Source organism: Natrix helvetica, assembly GCF_964273705.1.
Source record: "Natrix helvetica genome assembly, chromosome: 3".
NCBI classification, from domain to species: Eukaryota; Metazoa; Chordata; class Lepidosauria; order Squamata; family Natricidae; genus Natrix; species Natrix helvetica.
Window position 1 is genome coordinate 31,099,160 of NC_138549.1, and position 26,430 is coordinate 31,125,589.

Genomic DNA, 26,430 nt, shown 5'->3' on the forward strand with positions numbered 1-26,430 from the left:
TCTCCATGCAGCCCATTTTGGATGCAGGTAAGTGCAGGGTGTATGTGGAGGTTTGGGTGGGGTGAAAAATGGGCCTGCTGGAAACAGGCTCGTTTCCAGCCTCTAGAGCCTGGGGGGCCGTTTTCACCCTACCGTAGGTTTGAGAAAAACCTCTGGAGCCCGGGGAGAGCAACAACCACCACCACTACGTGATGCAGGAGGCTGACCAGGCCATGCCCACCATCCCCCCCACCCAGCAACCGGGCAGAGAACCCCTTGCTAAAATTTTTGAAGCCCACCCCTGCATTTAAAATACCTGCCAACACTTTCTTAATGGGAGAACATAGAGGCCAACTAAGTTACTAAGTTACATGTTAGTAGTAGGGCCTTTGGAAAAGAGGAAAACATTATTCCATTAAGCTTCACCAATGAGAGTGGAATGGCTCACCTGGGCAAGTGGAGAACTTAGATCTATCTTTTGCTTTACTGGTTTCTGTCAGATGAAGTGATATTCCAACTGACGATGCTGGCTAGGAATTCTGGTTATCATAGCCCCAACTTACAAGACTTTGTTAAAGGGACGTCAATTGGTAAAGGCTGCTCTAAAACTATTTTTAGCCAGGTTCTGTTCTACTGGACCAACAAGGAAGCAACTCTACTGGACTGGTCCAAGGAACTTATGTATATAAAGTCATATTAGTCAAGTGACTAGACCCATTCAACCAACTTAAAATCATCAAATGGTACAGCACAGGACTCCCATGCTCTGCCTCAATAATATTTATAAGCTCTTAAACCCCTTTTGATTGATTAACCCCAATGAAAGAGTCCTGTTTGTGGAATCTGAATTTTTAGAGAAGAAATAGGGATTTACTTGCTATACCAAGTAATCTAAGATGCTGTTCAAATGCTGAGACCCAAAACACCATTCTTTCACTTATATTCTGTATTTATTGTTTTCACAAATAAATCAACACACCTTCCTTTTCCTATTTTCTCCACAACAACCTTTTGAGGTGAGTTGGGCTGAGAGAAAGTTACTAGCCCAAGGTCATCCAGCTGGTTTTCATAGCTGGAATAAGACTTGAACTCACAGTCTCTTGTTTTCTAGCCTGGTGCCTTAACATTATACCAAACTGGCTCTCATCCTAATCATTAAAAGGTTTTGGTTTACACTTAAAGCCTAGTTTGCAATCTTGATTTGATAATAATATCCATTCCTTTGAAATCTGTCAAAATATATTTAATTACAATATGCTTGATCTGGTTTGTCTTAGCACATTATACACTCGATGTTTATGGGTTAGCCAATCATGGTTTATTACTTAGGACAGAGTATGAACTTAACTAATAAGACTTGTTCCAAGTGATTTGAGTTTTTGCTCAAATATGATCAAAAGTGGTAGAAAATAGGAGACAAAACTTAGAATACATTCTCAATGACATGCTTCTTTGCACATTCTCACTTGTCCACTATCACTTGTAACTGGTAGAAAGAGAGAGTTTATAGGTCCTGAGACATATGTGGCATGGTACATTTTCTTAAACCCAGTTCCAGTGTTGGGTAGGTGGTCCTCAATCTCAAATGTGATTCCAAAGAGGTTCAAGCTAGAAAACAACTAGACTACATGTCTTAAGCTATTGAAATGTAAGTAGCATTCAAGACACCACAGGGGTAAATTTAATGACATGTTTGCTATTATTTTCTACCTGAAAAATAACATATTTTTAGTATTACTTACCTGGCAATATCCCACAGATGGATTATGGTGCCCATATGCTACTAATACATTGTAGAGTGTTTTCTGTAAACAGGGAACAGCAGATTTGCGGAACTTTATATTATCTGGAAATGTCCTATTGATATCTATGAAAAAGGAAACATGTTAAAAATTAATCCGTGGAACCGTAGAAATGGTGGTAGACTTTAGGAGAAACCCTACCATACAACCACCTCTTACAATACTAGATAACACAGTATCAACAGTAGAGACCTTCAAATTTCTAGGTTCTATCATATCTCAAGACCTAAAATGGACACCTGACATCAAAAACATCACAGAAAAGCACAACAAAGAATGTTCTTCCTGAATTCTTTCAACTCAGGAAGCTCAAATTGCCCAAGGAGCTGCTGATACAGTTCTACAGAGGAATTATTGAGACTGTCATCTGCACCTCTATAACTGTCTGGTTTGGTTCTGCAACCCAACAAGACAGACACAGACTTTAGAGGATAATCAGAACTGCAGAAAAAACAATTACTGCCAACCTGTCTTCCATTGAGGACCTGTACATTGCACAAATCAAAAAGAGGACCGTGAAAATATTTACAGATCCCTCACATCCTGGACATAAATTGTTTCAACTCCTACCCTCAAAATGATGCTATAGAGCACTGCACACCAAGACAACTAGACACAAGAACAGTTTTTCCCAAACGTCATCACTCTGTTAAACAAGTCATTCCCTCAACACTGTCAAACCATGCACTAAGGCCGCATTACTATTATTATTAGTCTTCTCATCATTCCTATCACCCATCTCATCCCACTTATGACTGCAGGACTGTAACTTTGTTGCTTGTATCCTTACAATTTATATTGATATTGTTTCCCGATTGCTTATTTGTACCCTATGAGTATCATTAAGTGTTGTACCTTATGATTCTTGACGAATGTATCTTGTCTTTTTATGTACACTGACAGCATATGCACCAAAGACAAATTCCTTGTGTGTCCAATCATACTTGGCCAATAAAGAATTCTATTCTATTATATTCAGTTTTGGGAATTGAATCAAATTGAACATATCAAATTATGCATGAATTTATGATTAAATAAATGATAAGATAATATTTTGCTCAAAAGTAAAAACCTACATCAAACATTTTAGAAAAATTCTAGTTGGCTTTGTTTTTCTTTTATCCTGCAAAATCCATCAATTCTCACCAGTCTGCACATCTAGATGCATACTAATGAATAATTCTGGAATGGAATTTAACTTCAAATAAGTAAAGAGAATCATAGAATTATATTATATAAATATACGTTTCTCTCTATTTTTTTAAGATTGTGGTTCAATTACATTTACTGCTGCACCTTAAATACCAAAACCAGCTTTAAAAAAACATGAAATTAAAGGATTGAGAAACCTGCCTTTGTTATGTTTCTGTGTTAAAGTCATTTAAAAATAATTTCCAATAAATTCAGTAAAATTTACTTGTTTGCAATCACTCTAGCTTTAGAAAATATATCACTCCCAAGAACTGTGAGCAAAGACTAACTTGTATGAATATATACAGTTGCTATATCTGAAGGGTATAGCTAAAGAGACATCTACATTTTAGCTGAAGGGACAGCTAAAATATAATTAAGTAATGCATTTTGGCTCAAGCATCAAGAATTTTCCATCATGTTCTTCCTCCTCCTCTCCGCATTTCTGGGCATGCCCAGTCTTCAGGTAAAATAGGTTTGCTTTGAGTGTGACCAAATCTGAGTCCTATTTAGTATTCTAATTCCCCCTTTAATAAAGACATGCAAATTTAAATTAGCAGGCACTGAAACTACCCAGAAAACCCTGCAGGTTAGAGTAGTTGGTATAGGAAGCAGTGGTGCTTGTAGAGCTGCTTAAACAGTTGTATGTTACTGCATACTTATGCAATGTTAGTGATATCACTAAATGACACTGCTTTTAGGATTTTACTTAGAACAGTCACAAAGCACTATAGAGGCAGTCCTTGACTTTTCATTTAGCAACTGTTCAAAGCTACAATGGCACTGGAAAAAGTGACTTATGACCAGTTCTCACACTTATGGCTGTTGCAACATCTCCACAGTCATGTAGTCAAAATTTGGGCACTTGGTAACTGGCATTTATGTATGATGGCTGTCGCATCCTGGGGTCCTGAGACTGTCATTTGCAACCTTCTTAGGGAGCATCTGATGAGCAAAATCAATGGAAGAGGCCAAATTCGTTTAAGGACTGCATGATTCATTTCACAAGCATAGTAATTCACTTAATAACGGTGACAGAAAGGTTGTAAAATGGGGCATGTCTCGCTTAACTACCTTGCTTAGCAACAGAAATTTTGGGCTCAAATGTGGTTATAAGTCAAGGGTTACCTGTAAATGGCTGTATGGATAATGTTCTACATAATTTTTTCTCTAGAGCAGCCCATGGACAGGTCTATACTATTGTATAAGGAGTTATTCTGTTGTATAAGATTGCAAATAAAACCTTATTTTATTGCTATAAAAGTTAGGTACAGGTAGTCCTCAACTTATGACTAATCACTTAGCAACCATTTAAAGCTATCACTAATCCAATCAAGCAACTTACAACCTGGATTCTAAGGCTGAACTGGTAGTGGTTTGGTGGCCTGAGTCACTGAAACTGGCAGCGACCCAGGCCTGCCATGCTCCCGAACTGGTTCTCCGGGCAGCACCATAGGCACTGCCATCTTGTTTTTCGCTTTTGCGCGTGCGCAGAACAATTTTGACTATATTCTGCATGTGCGCACAACGAGCAAAGCACACACGCAAAGCACACACACAAGTGAACCAGCAGTAGTACCTACTGGAACCCACCACTGCAACTAACCCACATTTATGGCCATTTGCAAAGTCACAAGACGGCAATTTACAATATTCTTTTGCCAGAAATCAGCATTTACTTCCCGTTTCTGACAAAAAACAACCATTTGGGAAAGTGCTTGCTTAACAGCTACAGATTAGCTTAATGACCATTGAAAAGAAGTCATAAAATCAGATCAGTCACATGATGACCTCTTAATGACTTGCACAATTTATTTATTGTCATTCCAGACTCAATTATGATCGTAAGTCAAAGTCAGGGACTACCTGGGGCCCTATAAGTACATAAACCGAAACCAAAGTAAAATACAAGTAGTTCTCGACGTGACCACAATTGAGCCCAACATTTCTGTTGCTAAGCAAAACATTTGTTAAGTTAATTTTGCCCCATTTTACAACCTTTCTTGCCACAGTTGTTAAGTCAGGGGTGTCCAAACTTGGCAACTTTAAGACTTGTGGACTTCAACAAGCAGAGCTGGCTGGGGAATTCTGGGAGTTAAAGTCCACAAGTCTTAAAGTTGCCAAGTTTGGACACCCCTGTGTTAAGTAAATCACTGCACTTGTTATATTAGTAACATGATTAAGTGGATCTGGCTTCCCCATTGACTTTGCTTGGGAGAAAGTCGCAAAAACGGATCATCTGACCCTGGACACTGCTACCGTCACAAATAGGAGTCAGTTGCCAAGCATCCCAATCTTGATCACAGGACCATGGATGCTGCAATGGTCGTAAGAGGGAAAAATTGTTATGTCACTTTTTTCAGTGCCGTTGTAATTTTGAACGGTCACTAAATGAACTCGAGGACTACCTGTAGTTCTTTTTGTTGCTTGTGAGCCGGTTGGCACATTTCCAGGAACCTGATCTTTATCCCATAGGCTGCATGTGGCTATTTACATTCTAGACCATGAGTTTCTGATAACTCAGTTTTTGCCTGTAGTTCTTGTCCATGTATATTTTTAACATTTTCTCAGCTTTGTTAACTTCAGCCGCTTCAGCAAATATTTACTCCAACCACACTGTAAAATGCCAGATACAAAGGCCTCGGATAGTACTCTTAATTGTTTCTTGAGGATGCTTGCTTTGCAAAACAGAAAATCTTTTTACATTATTACCATTGTATCAATTTGCCTATACTTAAATCAATTAACATTCAGAGAAAGATACTACCTTATAATTCTAGCTGCTTTTTTTCTTTCCTATGAATTCCTCCAAATTAATCAGGATAATTCCAAAAAAAAACACTTGCTTTTTTAAAAAAATAATAATTTAACTTTCAAGATAAAGCAGCAGCAACAAAAGTAAAGTAAAAGATTTCAGGACATAGTTCAACAACCTGATGACCTTCAGAGCTTAAAACTCCCACCAGCTGAACTGGGTCAGAGGCTGCATCTGAAAATAGCCGTGGGCACAAGGTAGAGAAAGATTCACTATGCAATGATATAAAGGCAGCTGCAGAAAAGCAGCTTCACTTGTTTAAAACAGTCTTCTCAAACATAGTGTTGTCTAGATGTGTTGGAATTTTACACTATCCTGCTGTGGACATTTTTAGAACTAAAATCCCAGCACAACTGCGAGACAGTTGGAAAAAATCTAGTGTAGAACTGTTCAGTCATTATTTAGCTACCTCTAGGATTATCTCTCAAAGGACGCTGAGCTTGTCAATCAGAAATGTCAGCAGTTCGGTGGTTCGAATCCCTAGTGCTGTGTAACAGAGTGAGCTCCCGTTACTTGTTCCAGCTTCTGCCAACCCAGCAGGTCAAAAGCATGTAAAATGCAAGTAGAAAAATATGGACCTTTGGTGGAAAGGTAACAGCGTTCCATGTGCCTTTGACATTTAGTCATGACGGCCACTTGACCATGGAGATGTCTTCAGACAGCGCTGGCTCTTCGGCTTTGAAACAGAGATGAGCACTGCCCCCTAGAGTCGGGAACGACTAGCCCATATGTGCAAGGGAAACCTTTACCTTTACCTTAGGACTATCTCTCATATTCCCATAAATACTGTAATTTCAAAAAATTAAGTTGCAGTTAAGTAAATGGAAAAGTTATCACAGAATTCTAAACCTGCAGGAGCTAAAGCTTATTATATTAGAATGAGTACTAGACTAATAGCAACATATCTGCCCATTTTTCTGACAGATAGTGGGAGACAAGGAAAAATAATTCAGTGATTCTTAAGATAATGTTTTAATTGACATAAAAAGCATTGCTTCTGTGCAAAGCAATAATTATCTATTTTATGCACCTCCATAATTCAAGGAAATGTGGACAACAAAATCCTAATACATACACACACACACACAATGTATAGATATGTATTTTGAAGTTAACCTGTCATAATAGTTTCTACAAGTTTGCTGTTTTGGTCTCCTTCCAATAATTTCTGGTAGTAGCCTGGATTGTGGTCCATATGAGAGCGAGCCCCACTCACTACCATCCAGACTTCGGCACGGTGCTCATTTGGAATGCCTTTTCTGATGTAGCGTTTAACTGCAATAAATTAATTAAAACACATTTTGAACATTATTATTATTATTATTATTATTATTATTATTATTATTATTATTATTATTATTATTATTATTATTATTATTATTATTATTATTATTATTTATTAGCGTTTATTAGCGGGACTCGGGGTGGTGTACAGTCCGTATCAAAATACAACAAATTAAAACATAGTAATAACTACATAAATACACGTATGAGAGGGGGATAAAATATGCCAAACTGTACAGCTAAATAAATAAATCGATACAAAAGTTTAAAATCCCAATGTCATATCAAATTTAAAACACTATCCCTCTAAAAACCAGTAAGAATGTGTATGCCAGGAGGTAGACGTTATAAATTATGCCAGACCAGCCAGTCGGAACAGGTGTGTCTTCAGTTTCTGTCGGAAGGAGCGGAGGTCAGTAGTGGTTCTAATGTTGGGGGGGAGGTCATTCCAGAGGGTTGGGCCCATCACAGAGAAGGCCCTACTCCTCGGTGTCGCCCGTTGGCATTGCCTCGTGGACGGCACCAGAAGAAGGCCCTCCCTGTGAGAGCGAATTGGCCGCAGGGATGTATGGGGGAGGATGCGATCCCGCAGGTAACTAGGCCCTATGCCATGGAGCGCTTTAAAGATGGTAATCAGAACCTTGAAACGCACCCGAAAGACCACAGGCAGCCAGTGCAGCTCGCGCAGGAGAGGTGTTACGTGGGAGTACCTAGTACTCCCCATGACTACCCGCGCGGCTGTGTTCTGGACTAGCTGCAGTCTTCGGGCGCGTCCCAAGGGAAGCCCCATGTAGAGAGTGTTACAGTAGTCCAGGCGAGACGTCACCAGTGCATGAGTGACTGTGCGTAGGGCATCACGGTCCAGAAGGGGGCGCAATTGGCGCACCAGGCGAACCTGGTGGAACGCCCCCCTTGCCACGGCTGCCACATGATCATCCATTGACAGCCGGGCATCTAGGAGGACGCCCAAATTGCGCGCCCGTTCCACAGGGGGCAATTGTTCGCCCCCTATGGCCAGTGATGGAATCAGCTGGCTGAACCGAGGTGCCGGTAGCCACAGTCACTCAGTCTTGGAGGGGTTGAGTTTGAGTCTGTTGTCCCCCATCCAGACCCCGACGGCTTCCAAACACCGGGACATCACTTCGACAGCCTCGTTGGGGTGGCTTGGGGTTGAGATGTACAACTGAGTATCATCAGCGTACAGATGGTACTCAACCCCAAAACCACGGATGATCTCACCCAGCGGCTTCACATATGCGTTGAACAAAAGGGGCGAGAGGACCGACCCCTGTGGCACCCCACAAGAGAGTGGCCTCGGGGTCGACCTCTGCCCCCCAGTCAACACATATTGCATCCAGCCGGAGAGGTAGGAGCCGAACCACCGTAAAACGGTGCCTCCGACTCCCATCCCCTCCAGCCGGCGCAGTAGGATACCATGGTCGATGGTATCAAAAGCCGCTGAGAGGTCTAATAGGACCAGGATAGAGGAGCAACCTCTATCTCTGGCCCTCCAGAGATCATCCACCAACGCGACCAAGGCTGTCTCGGTGCTGTGCCCAGGTCGGAAGCCGGACTGGCGTGGGTCTAGATATACGGATTTGTCGAGGCGACGTGGAAATTGCTGCGCCACCACATTCTCAACAACCTTCGCTAAAAAGGGGAGGTTGGAGACTGGACGGTAATTAGCTAGCTCCGTTGGGTCAAGTGAAGGCTTCTTGAGCAGGGGCCTCACCACCGCCTCTTTCAAGGCAGTCGGTAAGGAACCCTCGCTCAATGAGGCGTTCACCAGGCCCAGAAGCCAGCCTCGCGTCACCTCCCAGGATGCCAGTACCAACCAGGAGGGGCACGGGTCCATTGAACATGTGGTGGGTCGCAGCCGTCTACGCAACCCGTCTAAATCCTCGGGGGCAACAGAGTCAAACTCCTCCCAGAGTGGGCTTACAAGACTCACTGATGACGGCTCGTCCGGTCCACTGGGGGGGGCCATCCGCTCCGAATCTGAGCGACTTTGTCCTGCAGATATTCCCCAAACTCCTCTGCTCTTCCCTGCAAGGGTGCCTCCCGCGTCTCCTGCGACAGGAGAGAGCGGGTCACCCTAAACAGGGCGGCAGGGCGGTTATCTGCAGACACAATGAGAGCGGCACAATGTCTACGTTTGGCTGTTCTCAATGCCACAAGGTAGGTCCGTAAATAGGCTCTTACCTGTGTTCGGTCAGAACATGTAAAATGAACATGTAAAACCCAACAATTAAAGCTATAAATAATTAAAATACATTAAACATATTAACAGTGGAGATTCGGGACCATCTTGCTCTGTCATACGTCAAGGTGAATTCAATGGTGTTAGTGTTTCATTCCAAGATTAGAATTTCATATTATCCCTCAAGATGAAACAGGGGGGAAAAAAGGTTTAGAAACTTTATTAATTGACTTTTACTTAGAAGATGTCATAAAGGTGTAATGTTATTGGAGGATTTTTTGAAATAGCTAATGAATGCCATTATGGGGTTGTGTCTTTAAATATGAATGATTTGAGGTAAAAGCACGTTCTAATAATTGTAGTCAAATGAGAATTGTGGTACATTGATAGTAAGATATACAAAGATTATTGATTTAAAGTGTATAATCTAATATGAACTATTAACTAATGACTGTGGAAGAAATGCACGAAAGTTATCTGTAACCAATCGATACGCTTTCTACAAGATGCAATGAAGGGTGATTCTTTTTTTGTGTGTGTTTTTGTTCAATTAAAATTAAAAAAACTTTTCCAAAAAAAAGATGAAACATACCAATAACCACAGTAATTTTGGGGTCACTTCAGGCCTCTTGCACTAGCTCTAAGAAGCTGCCTAAAAACTGCCAGATGGAGAAGAGGATAAGCTTCCCATGAGACCAACTTGGAAAATAGAAAGGATTTTGGCCAGGCTATCATAGTGTCTTGTCTACAGAAGTTAATCAGCTCAAACTACCAGGTTCTGCCACCTCACACTCTGTTGAGAGTCTACAGACACATTGCCAATCTGTATCATAACATGCTTCGTATGAAGAAGGAACCTCTTAACTGCTATGCTAGGTGTCCCAAGGAATGTATCCCAGTGCATCATTTAAGGGATTTGTCAAGAAAAGATGTTCCATTACTGATTTTTCCCCTTATTTTTCTGCTTCCCAGAAGAACAGAGAACCCAATTCCCTTTTTAAACTAAAACTCTTTTGCAAAGGGTTCCCTGCAGTGGTGGGTTCCTCTCCCCGTTGCTACTGGTACAGTGCTCACCAGGCAGTGCGTCCTTTCGTGCACATGTGCTGCGCACACATGCGCACTCCACCGCTCCTGCGATACCCAGCTGCTTGTCGGAGCTTGCACGGGTGCTGCATGCTGTGCGCATGTGCACAATTGGCTAGTTGCTTTAAAAACCGGTATAGAACGCAGGTGGGCCAAACGAGCCACCATACCGGTACGCTGTCAGCCGCTCCCGACTACTACCGGTACTGGGCCATACCAGCCAGAACCCACCACTGGTTCCCTGGAAGGTTTGCAGCTCAGTGTTTACTATTTAGAAAATCAATTTTTTAATAACATTTTGAGACCCATTACAATTTACAATCGCCAAGACCTAAGGGAAGAACTTAAACAGGTAAATATGCTACAACCCCCACTTTTACAGAGAGAATATGACTAATGGCTCAAGACATTCAATATAATACTAAACTGAATTTTTTAAATAATAGCTTGTTAAGTAAAGCGCCATGACTGGGTTATATAAGGCTAAATGGGGAAAAATGAAAGAAAAAACAAATGGCTTGGGTCAGCAATGGCGAACCTTTTTTGGCTCATGTGCTATAAGTGGGGGAGCGTAGGGGGGTCGTGTGCAGGCGTGCCGCACCCATAATGCAATGTGGGACCCCCCCCAGTGCGCACTACAGGTGCGACCCCCCCATTTTTGTATGCTTTTTTCACCCTCCCCAGGCTCCAGAGGCATTATAGGAGAATGGGGAGGGTGAAAACAGCCTCCCCCGCCTCCCTGGAGGCTTCAGGGACCTTCAGGAGGCTTCCCTGAAGCCTTCGGAGTGCTCAAAACGACCCTCCAAGCAAACCGGAAGTCGCTTCCGGTTTGCTCGGAGGGTCGTTTTAAGCGCTCCGAAGGCTTCAGGGACCTTCAAGAGGCTTCCCTGAAGCCTCCGGGGCAGTCAAAATGACCTGAGCAAACAGGAAGTCCGTTCCCGAACTTCCGGTTTGCCCGTAGGGCCGTTTTTTGCGCTCCGGAGGCTTCAGGGAAGCTCATGAAGCTTCTGGAGGGGGCAGGGGAGGCTCTTTTCGCTCTCCCCAGGCTCCTATAAAGCCTCTGGAGCCTGGGGAGGGCGAAAAATGGCTTTTAAAAAGGGTGAACTCAGCTGGCCAGTGTGCACATGCATGCTGGCCAGCTGATAGGGCAGTGCCTCACGTGCCCTGACAAATGGCTCCGCGTGCCACAGGTTCACCATCACTGGCTTAGATGAAGGTCCAAACAGAACTCCTATTTTAAAATGCACAAATTCAGATAGCAGTATATGCCCCTGCTACCTGGTAAATTGGATTTTTCTCTGGGTTATTTATACCAACAAGAAAATAATATATCTGAATATGTTGGTCTTCTCTTTTTCTTTGTTGCTGACCCTTCCCTGGCACAGCTACTGATTCTGAAATAAGGTGTCATTCTGTAAAGAAGAACAGTGGAGGATATTGGGGCTACATGCATACCCATTATTCCTAAATGCTGCTATCTTTTTGAAAGAGAGCCCAGATCTCAAATGAGAGAAAGCCATTTTGAGTTCTTGAGACCATCAAGCCATTTTTTTCCTCTGCCTGAAGAATGAAGTAAAGGTACCAATGGAGAATTTTACAATGCGGTGAATTTCTGCTAAAAATGTATTGTTTTGTTTGACTGTAAATTAAAAGCTTTCAAGAAAGAAATAACTCTGTATTTTCATAAGTATAGAGATTTTCTGTTTAAATGTTTGTCAGGCTTGTTGAGAGAGAGATAGAAGGAGAGGGAGGGAGGGAGGGTGGGAGAGGGAGAGAGACTTAAGTAAAATAAAAAAAATTAGAAAAAAGGAAAGGAAAACAAGAGAGCTATGTCAAAAGATCATATAGAGCAGGGGTGTCAAACTCAAGAGTGCTTAGATCTGGCCCATGGGGTCACCCTGGAAACAGCGAATGACTGGCCCGTGGTGCCTCTGCCAGCAAAAATGGAGCTTAGGAGGAGCTGTGTGTTTCAACAGGACGGCCTCCTGCAACCCTTTGACAGCAAAAATGGGTTGCCGGAGGCCATCCCAGCCAAAAACAAAACTTGGGAGTCCATTTTCTCTGGCAGAGTGTTTGGGCCATAGGCATTCCCGACACGAGTGATGTCAAACTGGCCACACCTACCCTGGCCCCGCCCAGCCCGAGGTCAAACACAACCCTGATGTGGCTCTCAATGAAATTGAGTTTGACATCCCTGATATAGAGTTGCAACACTTTCTCATAGATGTATATGTATATAAAGTTTTAATAAAGACAACCATATTTGTGATCTTCCGTTCATAATCTGTCTCTAAGCAGCTCCTTCTTAATTTGCCAGAAAAGATTCTGTCTTCAATCCATTGAGAAATGGGGGCCATACTTATATTTATCTTTCTAGTGTTGAAGGATTACTGTATTAACGACAAGGAGGAGTCACTTGGATGCCCAGAATGTCTTTCTGAAATTTTGAAATCTGTGTATGGCCATGGTTAAGATGTGCTGAATTAAATCTTATTTAAATATTTATTACACATGTGCTGCTTAGCCCAACAAACCTAACTCCTTTCACCATAATAATGTTAGTAGTATGGTGCAGCAATGTCATTCAGGAAAAGATTATACAAAGCACATAGGGATACACATGATAACTATCAGCATATACTTAAATGTGTCTTTTCCTGGCTTAATAGGCAGCAGCCATAGTTCCAGAAAGGAGTGTAATGTGTGTACCCCATATGCACTCCAAATCAGATCTTCCCTTTCAATTTAGGAGTTCACTGTATAATAAAATGGTAGGTTTGGTACAGCATGTATTGAGGGCACCAACTTGAACAAAGGCCAAATATCACTTCCCGTTTGAAACCTACCACTATCTCATTTGCTAATCTAATTGACAATCGAATCATCCCACCTATTGGCCTTACAGTTTTTATAAAATACTATTAGTTTTATAATTGCACATTATCATTCAAATAGTATTCATAAAGCCAGTTAAGTAAATAATGTCATGTTGGATTTAAAATCTCATCTGGTCAAAATATTTTAAACAGAAATGTCTTTTCCTTTAGATTTATTTTTCTTCTTGCTTCATGTAAATCTTTAGGATGCTGTTATAAAGTACAGGCATATTTATTATCTACTGTTTAGGTAGCTATGACAAATTAACCTCAGTTCTCAGAATGATCAAAACTTTCACTGTACATCTCTCTTAAATCTATTGATGTTTTAGCTTATTGGTTTAGACCAGTGTTTCCCAACCTTGGCGACTTTAAGTCCAACCATAGCTGGCTGGGGAATTCTGGGAGTTGAAGTCCACAGGACTTAAAGTCGCCAAGGTTGGGAAACACTGGTTTAGACTTCATTTTCTGTGGAACAATTCAGATTGTGAAATTGTGTTTTCTCACTTTTCTTTTCTGCTGCATTTTTCAATAGTCTTTGAAAATCTACCAACAAGTATTAGGGAAGCCTGGAATGGCACTGGATGTGATTTTGGGATCATTGTGGCAAAAACAAAAACAAAAGTTCAGAGAGTCTCTCTCTTTTGATTGCAGAAACAGAACTATGGAAACAACTATATGAAGAAGTTCAAAGTATGATTTGCTAACTAAAATATAATTATACTCTTTATGTATTTATTATTTATTGGATTTGTTTGCCACCAATCTCATAGCAAATGACTCTGGGTCACTCTTTAAAAAGAAATTATATGTATTCATTCAGCATTTATGTTTGCCTGATTAATAACATTTATATGTTATTAAGGCTATGGATGGGCCTGACTGACTGCCTAGATTAAGAACAGCTGGGCCCAGAATGCCCCCCCCACCCATTAAGGATCCCACATCTGTAATTATATCTACCCTCAACCACCTTAGACTGTCTCCCATTTTTATGACATCTCTGCCTTGCTCCACTATTTGGGAATATTTGAACATTTCCCCCCCGCCTTCTTTCCAAGTACTATCTGGATACTAAAGCTTCCAGCTCCCTATTAAGACCTTAGCCCTCCGGCTATTGACTTCTACCACCAGCACCCTTACCCAATTGGGCTTCAATATTCTATCAATTTATTCAAGGTTAGACCTGCTCCGCCTGCGGGAGGCCCCTCTCTCGCAGGTATGGCCCTTGGCTCTTACAAGGGCCTGCCTTGATGACGGGTTTGTGAACCCCGAGAGGTGGAAGAAACGGAAGCTGAGGGGATTTTTAGCCAAATGTTTTACATTGTTTTTAGGGGGTTCCAGGGAGGGGGGGTGGGCTAACCAGGCCGGGAGGGAAGCCAGCGCCAGACGAACAGGTGAGTCCAGGAGGGAAGTGAGCGGGGTGGGGGGGGAGAGGGAACAAATTATTCCGGTAGAGGGTTGTTTTATTACATCGGTCGCGGGGAGGGGGGGATGCGAGGACAAGAGAAGATCACAAGGTCGGTTGGGAGACCGTGGCTGTTGGCTACGCCCGGTCGTTTGTACCAACCCCCGCAGCCTAGGTGGTCAAGAACTACAGAGCCAGGGCCTGCGGCTGATGCTTTGCAATGCAAGGTCCATAACCAACAAGGCCCCCCTCATTAGCGAGTTGATCTCCGAGGGGGAGCTGGACCTTGCAGGGATAACGGAGACCTGGTTGGGCCACGAGGGTGGTTTACCCCTCGTGGAAATGTGCCCACCGGGTTTCTGTGCATTCCATCAGCCTCGGGCCCTGGGTAAGGGTGGTGGGGTGGCGGTAGTTATACGGGATGGTCTGGAACCGAGAGAGTTCACTGTTCCTCAGATACCCGGTTGTGAATCCCTAGGTGTGAAATGGGGCCCAGGGAGGCAGTTGGGCCTGCTGATTGTATACTTGGCTCCTCGCTATACATCAGCGGCCCTCCCCGAGCTCCTCGAGCTGATCTCAGAGACGGCGGTTGAGATCCCCAGGCTCTTGGTCATGGGGGACTTCAACCTGCCGTCGACGGGAGCAGCATCTGAGGTGGCTCGGGAGTTCATGGCTTCCATGACAGCCATGGGCCTGACCCAATTAATTCAGGGCCCCACACACGAGGGCGGTCACACACTGGACCTTATTTTTGTATCTGAACAGTGGACGGGTGATCTGGGAATAGGGGACTTAGTTATTACCCCCCTGTCATGGTCAGATCACTCATGTCTCCGGCTCGACTTCCCTGCCGCTACCCCCCACCGCGAGGAGGCGGAGCCAGCCTGTCCAATCTGGTACCGCCCCAAGCACCTGATGGAACCGGATAGGTTCCAGACGGAACTTGGGCCACTACCTGTAGCCCTGACCCGCGCTCGGTCGGAGGATCTAGTGGCCGCCTGGAATACGGCGGTGGCTGGGGCCTTGGACCGGGTTGCGCCTTTGCGACCTCTCCTGCGGCAGCGATCCACCCGAGCTCCTTGGTATACCGAGGAGCTGAGGGTGATGAAGCGCCATAGGAGACGTCTAGAGAGCAGGTGGAGATCCTCACGCTCCGAGTCTGATCAAACACAGGTAAGAGCCTATTTACGGACCTACCTTGTGGCATTGAGAGCGGCCAAACGTAGACATTGTGCTGCTCTTATTGCGTCCGCGGATAACCACCCTGCTGCCCTGTTTAGGGTGACCCGCTCTCTCCTGTCACAGGGGACGTGGGGGGCACCCTTGCAGGGTAGAGCAGAGGAGTTTGGGGAATATCTGCAGGACAAAGTCGCTCAGATCCGGAGCGGATGGGCCCCCTCCAGTGGGCCGGACGAGCCGTCAACTGTGAGTCTTGTGAGACCATTCTGGGAGGAGTTTGACTCTGTTGCCCCCGAGGATTTGGACAGGTTGCGTGGACGGCTGCGACCCACCACATGTTTAATGGACCCGTGTCCCTCCTGGCTGGTACTGGCATCCTGGGAGGTGACACGAGGCTGGCTACTGGGCCTGATGAACGCCTCATTGGGTGAGGGCTTCTTACCAACTGCCTTGAAAGAGGCGGTGGTGAGGCCCTTGCTCAAGAGGCCTTCACTGGACCCAATGGAGCTCGCTAATTATCATCCAGTCTCCAACCTTCCCTTTTTAGCGAAGGTTGTTGAGAATGTGGTGGCACAGCAATTTCCACGACACCTTGACGAATCCGAATATCTAGACCCACGCCAGTCCGGCTTCCGACCCGGGCACAGCACGGAGACAGCCTTGGTCGCGCTGGTTGATGATCACTGGAGGGCCAGAGATAGAGGTTGTTCCTCTATCCTGGTCCTATTAGACCTCTCAGCGGCTTTTGATACCATCGACCATGGTATCCTATTGCGCCGGCTGGAGGGGATGGGAGTCGGAGGCACCGTTTTACGGTGGTTCGGCTCCTACCTCTCCGACCGGTCGCAATGTGTGTTGACAGGGGGGCAGAGGTCGACCCTGAGGTCACTCACTTGTGGGGTGCCGCAGGGGTCGGTCCTCTCGCCCCTCCTGTTCAACACATATGTGAAGCCGCTGGGGGAGATCATCCGTGGTTTGGGGGTTGAATACCATCTGTACGCTGATGATACTCAGCTGTACGTTTCAACCCCAAATCACCCCAGCGAGGCTGTCGAAGTGATGTCCCGGTGTTTGGAAGCCGTCGGGGTCTGGATGGGGGACAACAGACTCAAACTCAACCCCTCCAAGACTGAGTGGCTGTGGCTACCGGCGCCTCGGTTCAGTCAGCTGACTCCAACGCTGGCCATAGGGGGCGAACAACTGCCCCCTGTGGAACGGGCGCGCAATTTGGGCGTTCTCCTAGATGCCCGGCTGTCAATGGATGACCATGTGGCAGCCGTGGCAAGGGGGGCATTCCACCAGGTTCGCCTGGTGCGCCAATTGCGCCCCCTTCTGGACCGGGATGCCCTACGCACACTCATGCACTGGTGACGTCTCGCCTGGACTACTGTAATGCTCTCTACATGGGGCTTCCCTTGGGACGCGCACGAAGACTGCAGCTAGTCCAGAACGCAGCCGCGCGGGCAGTCATGGGGAGTACTAGGTACTCCCACGTAACACCGCTCCTGCGCGAGCTGCACTGGCTACCTGTGGTCTTTCGGGTGCGTTTCAAGGTTTTGACCACCATCTTTAAAGCGCTCCATGGCATAGGGCCTAGTTACCTGCGGGATCGCATCCTCCCACACACATCCCTGCGGCCAATTCGCTCTCACAGGGAGGGGCTTCTCCTGGTGCCGTCCACTAGGCAATGCCAACGGGCGACACCAAGGAGTAGGGCCTTCTCTGTGATGGGCCCAACCCTCTGGAATGACCTCCCCCCCGACATTAGAACCACCACTGACTTCCGCTCCTTCCGGCAGAAACTGAAGACACACCTGTTCCGACTGGCTGGTCTGGCATAATTCTTAACGTCTACCTCCTGGCATATATATTTCCTCCTGGTTTTTTAGGGGACTTAATTTTATAACACTGGGGTTTTAAATTTTGTATATTTTAAATTATTCATTTAGCAATTACAGTTCTGTCTATTTTTATCCTCCTCTTATTTATGTATTTATCCATTTAATAATTTTAATTGTTTAAATTTTATTTATGATGTTATTGATATGGACTGTACACCGCCCTGAGTCCCTTTTGGGAGAGGGGGCGGTCTAGAAGTGCTAATTAAATTAAATTAAATTAAAATAAATCTGCCTTTTAAAAAATGCCATGTATTAGAAAACCATGTGAAAAAAACTGCTTTTTGTCCAAAGATGACAACTCATTGTTCCCATTTTGCAACAAATAATTATTGTTAACAAATGTTTATACTAATAAACAGATTAAATTAACTTCTTGCAAGGACAGAATCTACACAGACCAATTTGTCAGTGATGAACTACAGAACCTAGGCATTATTGCACTTTTGTTGATTTATTTTTGTTTGTTTGGCAATTAATTGCCAAATTTCTACACAAGATTCAGGAGAAATAATGACAAACAAAAACTCTGAAGTAAGAAGCATAGGCTCTCCCAAATAATGGTTCTACAATGTTATAAAATACCTTTTGGAAAAGATAAAAGGTTGCAAGTTAAAATGAAAACTATTTGTCCTTATTTCATATTTAAACATGCCAAAGTCTTACCTTTTATGTTTTTCTGCACCCTTGTGTTTCCCTTTAAAAGTTTGGACCACTTAATTGCTCTTCGAGTAAGTACCACTAAGTATCTAGAAAAGAATTCTTCATAGGTTGCGTAGTCAAAGTCAGCTGGTCTTTCAAAACCATATGGATCCACACTATTTCAAAAGAAAGATTATTACAGAGACATTAAAAACATGCAGTGAGTTATTCATTAACCCAAACTTAAAACAAAAGGAGAAAATAAAGTACAAATGTAGTGTCAAACAGATTTCATAAAGTTTCTCAATTCCAAGATATCTAGCTAATAGCAGATGTCCCTTAGGAAAATGGAACCATTTCACACAAACCATTAAAACAGCCAGAGACCACTGATACATTCTTATGGCCCCTGTTTCTGCATCGATCCAAAAAAGGAAGAGAAAAGATGCTTAAAACTTCCATTTATGTGTCATTTTGAACTAGAGGCGATTAACAAAAACTACAGTTATTTTAAACAAGCTGGCTTTAGAAACAATGAAGCAAACGGAGCTCATTTTAGTTGACACTAGCTGATAACCCAGCATTGCCTGGGTATTTATTTATCCTAAACCATTCATTTGTTCTCAAAAATAATCCCAGACCAAACGTAATTTGTAATGTTGGATTTTCTCCCTTACCAGAGGGAGCTCCCTTGTGGAGTACTGTGAAGCTGTTACCATGGCAACTCCACTGTGCTGTACAGTAGAAGCCATTTTATGGCAGTATGGTAGAAACCATTTTAAGGCACAACAGGCTGTATCTTAACAGAACACCCCTCCCCCCCAAGGGGTGTTAGGGGTATCTTACTATCACAGTATTTGTTTCCAGAGAGTCAGTCATCTGTGTAACAAGTTTGGTCGAAATTGTTGGAGGCGTTTGTTCCAGAGTTATGTTGAAACATACATACACACACACGCACACACACACACAGAGAGAGAGAGAGAGAGAGAGAGAGAGAGAGAGAGAGAACTATTGATAGATGATAGATAGATAAGATAGATAGATAGATAGATGGATGGATGGATGGATGGATGGATGGATGGATGGATAGGATAGGATAGGATAGGATAGGATAGGATAGGATAGGATAGGATAGGACAGGACAGGACAGGACAGGACAGGACAAGACAAGACAAGACAAGACAAGACAAGACAAGACAAGACAAGACAAGACAAGACAAGACAAGACAAGACAGATAGATAGATAGATAGATAGATAGATAGATAGATAGATAGATAGAAACTACTTTATCAGCCTGGATGATATCAAAAAGCTAATGTTTATTGTATTCTATTGCTTTTATAATTAGAGAAGTTTTCAACTCTATGCTGCCCATTTATATTTATAAATATAAATATAAAGTTGCTCATAATTGCTGTAACAATCGGGCACATTTCTAGGAAACAGTATGGAAAAGGATTGCTTTGCCTTTTTATTATTTTTTTAAAAACTTTCCAGTCAATTTTATAATCCTGTGATTCCCTGGTAATCTGACCAACTATAGTAAGTATAGAAAATGGCCTTGAAGATTTGCTACCAAGACAACAATAAGATAAAAGAGGCTTGAGCCAGACCAGCAAAGTGGTTTATGAAAAGACCTCAGACAACCTCCCTGCTTAATTCCCAAGACGATAAAAGACAGAGAAAGAAAGCACATTCAGATCTGCTAAGTTTTGTTACTGTGGCTGATCTACTAAAAGTAACTTTAAAACTGTAAAAAAAACATGCTAAAAATATCTGAAATTTGTCCCATGAGAAATTTAGATGAAAATGTCAAAGTTTGCAAGATATTACATGAGAAAATTAATATTTTATAATATTTTGAACAATCCAACTTTTAAGAATGTTTGAATGTTGAGGTTCTATGCATCTGGGAATCTTGTCACCCATGAATGCTGCACTGCAAATCCAGTGTGCTTGTAAGTTTTCCAGGAGTTAGAATTCAGTGTAGTGCTTCTTTCAAAGAATGAGCAGGTGTCTTCATTTAATGACCATTCATTCAGTATTTGAACTTGAAATGGTGCTGAGTGAGAGGTATTTATGACCAGACCTTATACTTACAGACCCATGGTCATGTGACTGCAATTTGCAGCCTTCCCTGCTGACTTCCCACAAGCAAAGTCAATGGGGAAGCTGGCAGGAAGTCAGAAGATACAGTCTTGTGAAGTTCTCACTTAACAACCTGTACAGTCCTCTCTTAACAACAGTAATCTGGAATTCCGGAACTGCAATCGCTAAGCAACACAGTCACATAGTTAGCATTGTTACAACAAGGACTACTTATAAGCTACTTGTAACATAAGCTACTACTTGTAACTTATCCAGGTTACTAAATATTCCTTCATGCATTTCATGCAATTGAAATAAATTCTAAATGAAAGTTTACGTTAGAGTTTCCACATTGTGTAAACCGTTAATTGCAATTTTGAAAGTAGCAACATTGAAACAGGATAGGGGAAGAAACCAGCCATGCCATAAAGGGTATTTAAACAAAACATTTTAAATTCAAATCTAATCTTGTACTACACAGCATTATAAACTCACCATCTTTCAGCTTATCTATTGTACTGCAGTGGTAATAAAACTAATCTAACTTCCAATGCTGCTGCAGGCAGTCCTTGATTTACAACCACAATTCATAGCAGAATTTATGTTGGTAAGCAAGGCTTAGTGAGTCATCTGTGGTATTATGACCTTTTCTGCCACAGTTATTAAGCAACTGCAGCTAAGTGAATTATGCAATCATTAAGTGAATCTGACTTCCCTCATTGATTTTACCTGTCAGATGCCAGATGGGAAGGTCGGAAATGGCAATCACATGATCCCAGGACAATGCAACCATTGCAAATATATGCTGGTTAAGTGTCAAAATTCTGATCACATGACTGTGGGGCTGAAGAGATGGTCATAAGTGCAAGGGCTGGGTGTAAGTCACTTTTTTCAGTGCCATTCTAATTTTGAATGCTCACTAAACAAATAATTGTATAAGTAGTTGTTGCTTAGAGACCATTTGAAGTTACAACGGACTCTCCCAAAAGATATTTATGACCTTGTTCCAAAATTCTAACAGTGGCACTTTCCCTTCCAGTCACATCACTGTGTTTTGGTTACTTGGTAAACAGATCACCTTTAAAGCTACATTTGTGGTTGGGTGGTTACATGACACTAGGTTTTTTGCCAGAAGCAGACTTTTTTTGACTAGTTTCTGACAAAAACACCAAAAGAAATGTACTGAACTAACCACTGCAGTGTTCACTTAACAACTGGCACAAAAATGTTTGTAAGATTGGTCATGTAGGTTTCCCGACTTGGAACCATCATAACTTACAACGGAAATTCTGTGTTCCATTACAGTCATACAAGGATTTCCCGTAATTCAAAGACTACCTGAATAAAGATAGGTTTACTGAAATGTATCGATATTATTTTTACAAAATGTTTTATTCATCATTATGCATCAGGAATATTAAGAGTACCTTCAATATCTGTACTCAAGGAGTAATTATTTCACATTTTGACCCTAGATTAATTTTCCCCATTACACTAGGATTTGGTATAAAGGATAGTTGTGTAAACTTTTCAATGAGGATTACCACTAAATGGTAGCAATACAATAATGATTTTTTTAAAGTAAAAAATGTGTGTTTCCTGAAATAATGTATCTGTTAAGTACCCAAACTAGTTATTAGAATTCCACTGCTACATAAGATAAACAATTTGTTTACACTATTGCTTCTCTGGCCATGAAAAAAAAAAGCACATCAATCAAAAGTATTTTCTGTTCTTTTATTTTTAGTTACTTGAATTGATATCTGTCCAACCAAAAATGAAAAGTTGCAACATACCACATTTCTATGTAAAAATATCTCATAATATTTAAGACAGGTAAATTTGCCTTTGGCATCTCCTGACTTTAGTATTTAATATGTATATATCATAGACAGCCAGTTTGGTATAGTGGTTAAGCCACCAGGCTAGAAATGGAAGAGTGTGAGTTCCAGTCCCATGTTAGGCACAAAGCCAACTGAGTGATCTTGGGCCAGTCATTCTCACTCAGTTCTAGGAAGCAAATCTGGAAAACCAAGAAATGCAGGGACTTGTCCATGTTAATTCTGAGAATTGGACAGGATTGAATGAAAAGGGCGGGGAGGAAACACGCAGATTTCTCGAAGAACAACACAAAGAAAGTTTAAGAAGGTCCAGTTAAAACAATGTCTTCTCAAATTGATTTGCTTGCTTTGTATTGTATATTCCTTCTGTATCTTCAAATAATATATTCAATTTATGCATGCATGACAGAACCATAAATTAGTAAAATTGAAAGTGAAAACTTCAACTATCCATGTTTTGCCTTTCAAGTTTGCTTGCATGCCAACATGGCAACACCTATTAGCAATCGGAAGGGCTGCCCCCAAAATGGGAGAACAAAAAATTAATTCCCTTTGTCTGAAATCAGACCCTTTCCCCCATTTTGATGTGCAACAGAGGAATTAATGTGTGTTGGACAGTGGGTACTATTTTGTTCTGAAGAAAATATTAATCATTCCTGATGTCTCATCTGTCACTCTGTCAGTTTCATTCCAAAAACAAGTCTTTCCGCTTGCAGAAAACCTAAGTAATTTACAACATTTAGCCTCTTCATATTCCCCAGTAACTATCGTCTTCTGCATACTGTTTAATATATTCTTCTAGAGCAGTGGTTCTCAACCTGTGGATCGGGACCCCTTTGGGGGTCGAATGACCCTTTCACAGGAGTCGCCTAAGACCATCAGAAAAACACATATTTTTGATGGTATTAGGAACTGAGACACCAATTTTATGGTTGGGAGTCACCACAACATGAGGAACTGTATTAAAGGGTAGTGGCATGGGGAAGGTTGAGAACCACTGTTCTAGAGCTTTCCTTCAATTAAACCTTAAAATAATAAAATGAAATTGCTCAATGTTCATTCATGACAACTGTGAGCAGTAGATTTGAGAAGAGCATCTATCTAAATATCTCATCATCTTATCCTGCTTTTTAAAAGCTCTTCATGCTAACTCCCAACAAAGGGAAGATAATTTCCTGGAGCCTACATAAAGTAAAGTATTTCCAAAATAAGGACTTACTTACTTATCTTACTTATTTCACTATTTTATAAATTTAACTCTCCTATGGAAGGTAAAATAAATTGCCGTTATTTCTTCTTAGATAAACTAGAAAAATGCTAGCATGAGCTTATCCAAGGATTTTTTTTAAAAAAAAGGAAATCTGCATTCAGACAACCAAAAAAACAAACAAACCCTGGATTAAAATATGGTTGCCTATTTGCCGTTGAGTATGTTGCGGAAATTACAGCCACTAGCAATAAAATCCTTTAAAAAAAATGGATTCGGCCAGGCAAACAAACACCCACGGTTGACCGAATATCCAAGCCAGCTACACCTGGCTCTCCCAGATAAACTTGTGGCCATTAAAAGCGAGGCGCGGAGTCCTGGAATGACAGGTCAGCTGCTCAACAAAGGAAAATACTTCAGAGAAGTTCAGCCCTTCCAGGAAAGAAAAGGAGCTCGAGAATTCATCCCAACCGGAGGGACTGCGCCCCCCACCACCGGCGCCCCCCCTTTTTTGCCCGCGATCCTACCAAAGCCCTTCTTCTTCCTTCATTTCCTGTTACACCTGACGGGCCACACCGCGCACGCCAAGCAAAACCCCAGTTTGACCCGCACGCCCCTTCCTCGAACCCCAAGCCCGGGCGGAGAGGAGAGGAGAAGCGCGCTCGGCGTACCTATGGACGCTGCTTTCCCGGCTCCCTTGCTTCGCTCGCCGCACTTCCTCCCCCTCCATGGGAAGGGCTCTCTCGGGATTCCTCCAGCACTGAATGGTCGGAGGGTTCCCTCCCACGCTTCTCTGCTGGGGCGGCAGAGCCCCGAAGCCCCCCGCGGCGTCAGCGAGGGGGCTGCTTTCGACGGTGCCTGCCGCTTGGCTCCTTCCCGGCTCCAAGAAGAGAGCGCCCGGCGGCTAGCAGCGAAGTCTTTTTCAGGAGGCAAGAAGGAACCGGTGCGGCAAGCGATACTTCCACGTTGGAGGGAACAGCAGCGGCAGAAGACTCTCCGGCTTCCAAGTTCAGCCGCGGGCTTGGTGCCTTCCCAGGGTCGCTTTTCTCCGCTCCCGAGAAAGATCAAACGGCGCGCAGCAGCGCCTTTCCCATAGCCCGCGATAGCCCTTCCTGTTCCCTACCTGCTTTTTAAACCCTACCTCCGCGAAGGGAGCTCCAAATGGCGCCGCCTTAAGGACAAAGCCGGCGTAGCCGCCTTAGAGGTAAGAAAACGAACCGCTGAGGGAAGGAGCCCCCCACCACCTCACGCCCGGGGGGTGGAGAGGCTCCCTCCCACCTGCCTGGGCAACTCCGAGGTGCGCGCGCACCCTCGCATGGTGGAGCTGAGCACGCCGAAAGTTCATGGGGGGGGGGGGGATAATCTGCCTGCGGTGAGGAGCAGCGCTGTGTCCCTTCCTCTGGGGCAGACCCCCCCCCAACCCGTTTTCGGGTCAAGTACGGTAATGAAGAACTTGCGCTTCCGCGGTGAGGTTGGTGGCCCCCTCGGCTTTGATTTACACAGGATTAACTCACTCGTTTGAGGTTTGTGTCAAGACACCAAACCACAGGCTAACCACACTGGGTGGATTCGCATTAGAAAGCAAGCCACACGCGTTAAGCTTGCATGGTATCCTAGCACAACTCGTGTGCCTTCAGATCAGTGCTGCGGAATCTCCGGGTGCCTTCGACTCTTCTCCTTCGCAGTTTTAGGTGTCCCTGTAAATGTGCCTTGAGGCAGAAAAAGGGGCTGCTCCGATGCGCTGCCCCAAATTCCATGGAGGAGATGGAGAGAATGAGGGGGAATTGGTTAAAGGAGGATCAATTTTAAGTAGCTTAAAATTCACTTTTCTGAAATCGGTGACCTCTGGATAATGGCGTCTTACTGAGGTCACAAGTAGTATCCTTAAGCTGATGGGACATGTTAAGCCCTCAAACACTGTCGGCTTTTCCGAAAGAGCTTAAGACCTGACTTTTCCAAAGCAGAGGGGTTGGGGGGGGGGGGGAAGTTAGTTAAAACATATGTGGGAAATTCGGACCCATCCCTCTCCTAGAAAAATGAAATATTTTAGGAAATATTAAAAGGGCAGAATATTTACCCTAAAAGGGAGGCAGAAAGTCTCTCTCTCACAAACACACATTTGTCAATGGACCATTAAGGCCTGGGTCAGTCTATTCTACATAACAATGATCTACCTCCTTCAGGCAGGTAGGAATTGCCCAAAGCCCTTTCATTACATCATCACCCAGCAAGGCTCAACCAAGCTTGGGACTCAAAAACACAACCTACAAAGTTACCCCTGCATGATCCCATGGGTGTCCGACAACCAATCAGAATGCAAGCTCAAATTCAAATCCCAACAGAGGGTATAAATCTCAGTCTCTCTCCACTCCATGTGCCTTTTTGCTCAGGACCTCAAGCCATGTGGTCCTGTTCACCATTAAACCATCTTTCCAATCAGCCACCATGTTTCCAGTGTCTTTCTCCCCACTTGGAACTGAACCCAGAAGATATTTCTTCCAATACAGATGAATTGATCACTGACCTCCTTGATTGCCATACAGTTCTTCACACTGCTCATTCTGTTCTTGATTATTGTTTTTCTCTTGTTTGGTGTTTTAAAATTTTGTTAGCTTCCCAGTCACATATGTGAGATAGGCAGCCATATAAATTAATTTAAACAACAGGTTTTATCTAGATTAACAGGTTTTGTGTGTTATTGAAGTCCAAAATGGAATTTTTAGAAACAGTACATGAGTATGATTTCCTTTGTCAAATAACCAAAGAATGTCAGTTACAAAAACTTGGCTGTTACAGATTGCTAATTTCCTTTTTTGTAAGAATCTCAGCTCGATGTAATTGTGAATGTAAATAAAAACTATCTTTCAAATCATGTGTTTTTAAAATTCTTTGCTTCTCAGAAGAAAATTTGATCTGGAACAAACCTTAATAAACTT

General features: G+C 43.2%; 1 protein-coding gene across 2 annotated transcripts in view; it reads right to left on the bottom strand.

Moving 5' to 3' along the window:
* Positions 1-24,595, bottom strand: part of GRTP1 (growth hormone regulated TBC protein 1) — a gene marked incomplete at its 5' end in the record, with an annotated part of 50,029 nt that extends 25,434 nt beyond the window's left edge. The window contains 4 exons of one of the 2 annotated variants that reach the window (XM_081947304.1): positions 1,722-1,846; positions 6,904-7,062; positions 18,382-18,533; positions 24,166-24,595. In XM_081947304.1, coding sequence (XP_081803430.1) covers positions 1,722-1,846; positions 6,904-7,062; positions 18,382-18,533; positions 24,166-24,224 — 495 coding nt within the window. Of the gene's footprint in view, positions 1-1,721; positions 1,847-6,903; positions 7,063-18,381; positions 18,534-24,021; positions 24,045-24,165 lie in introns of those variants that run through there. The other variant, XM_081947305.1, reaches the window with a different exon arrangement.
* Positions 24,596-26,430: the final 1,835 nt, after the last annotated feature.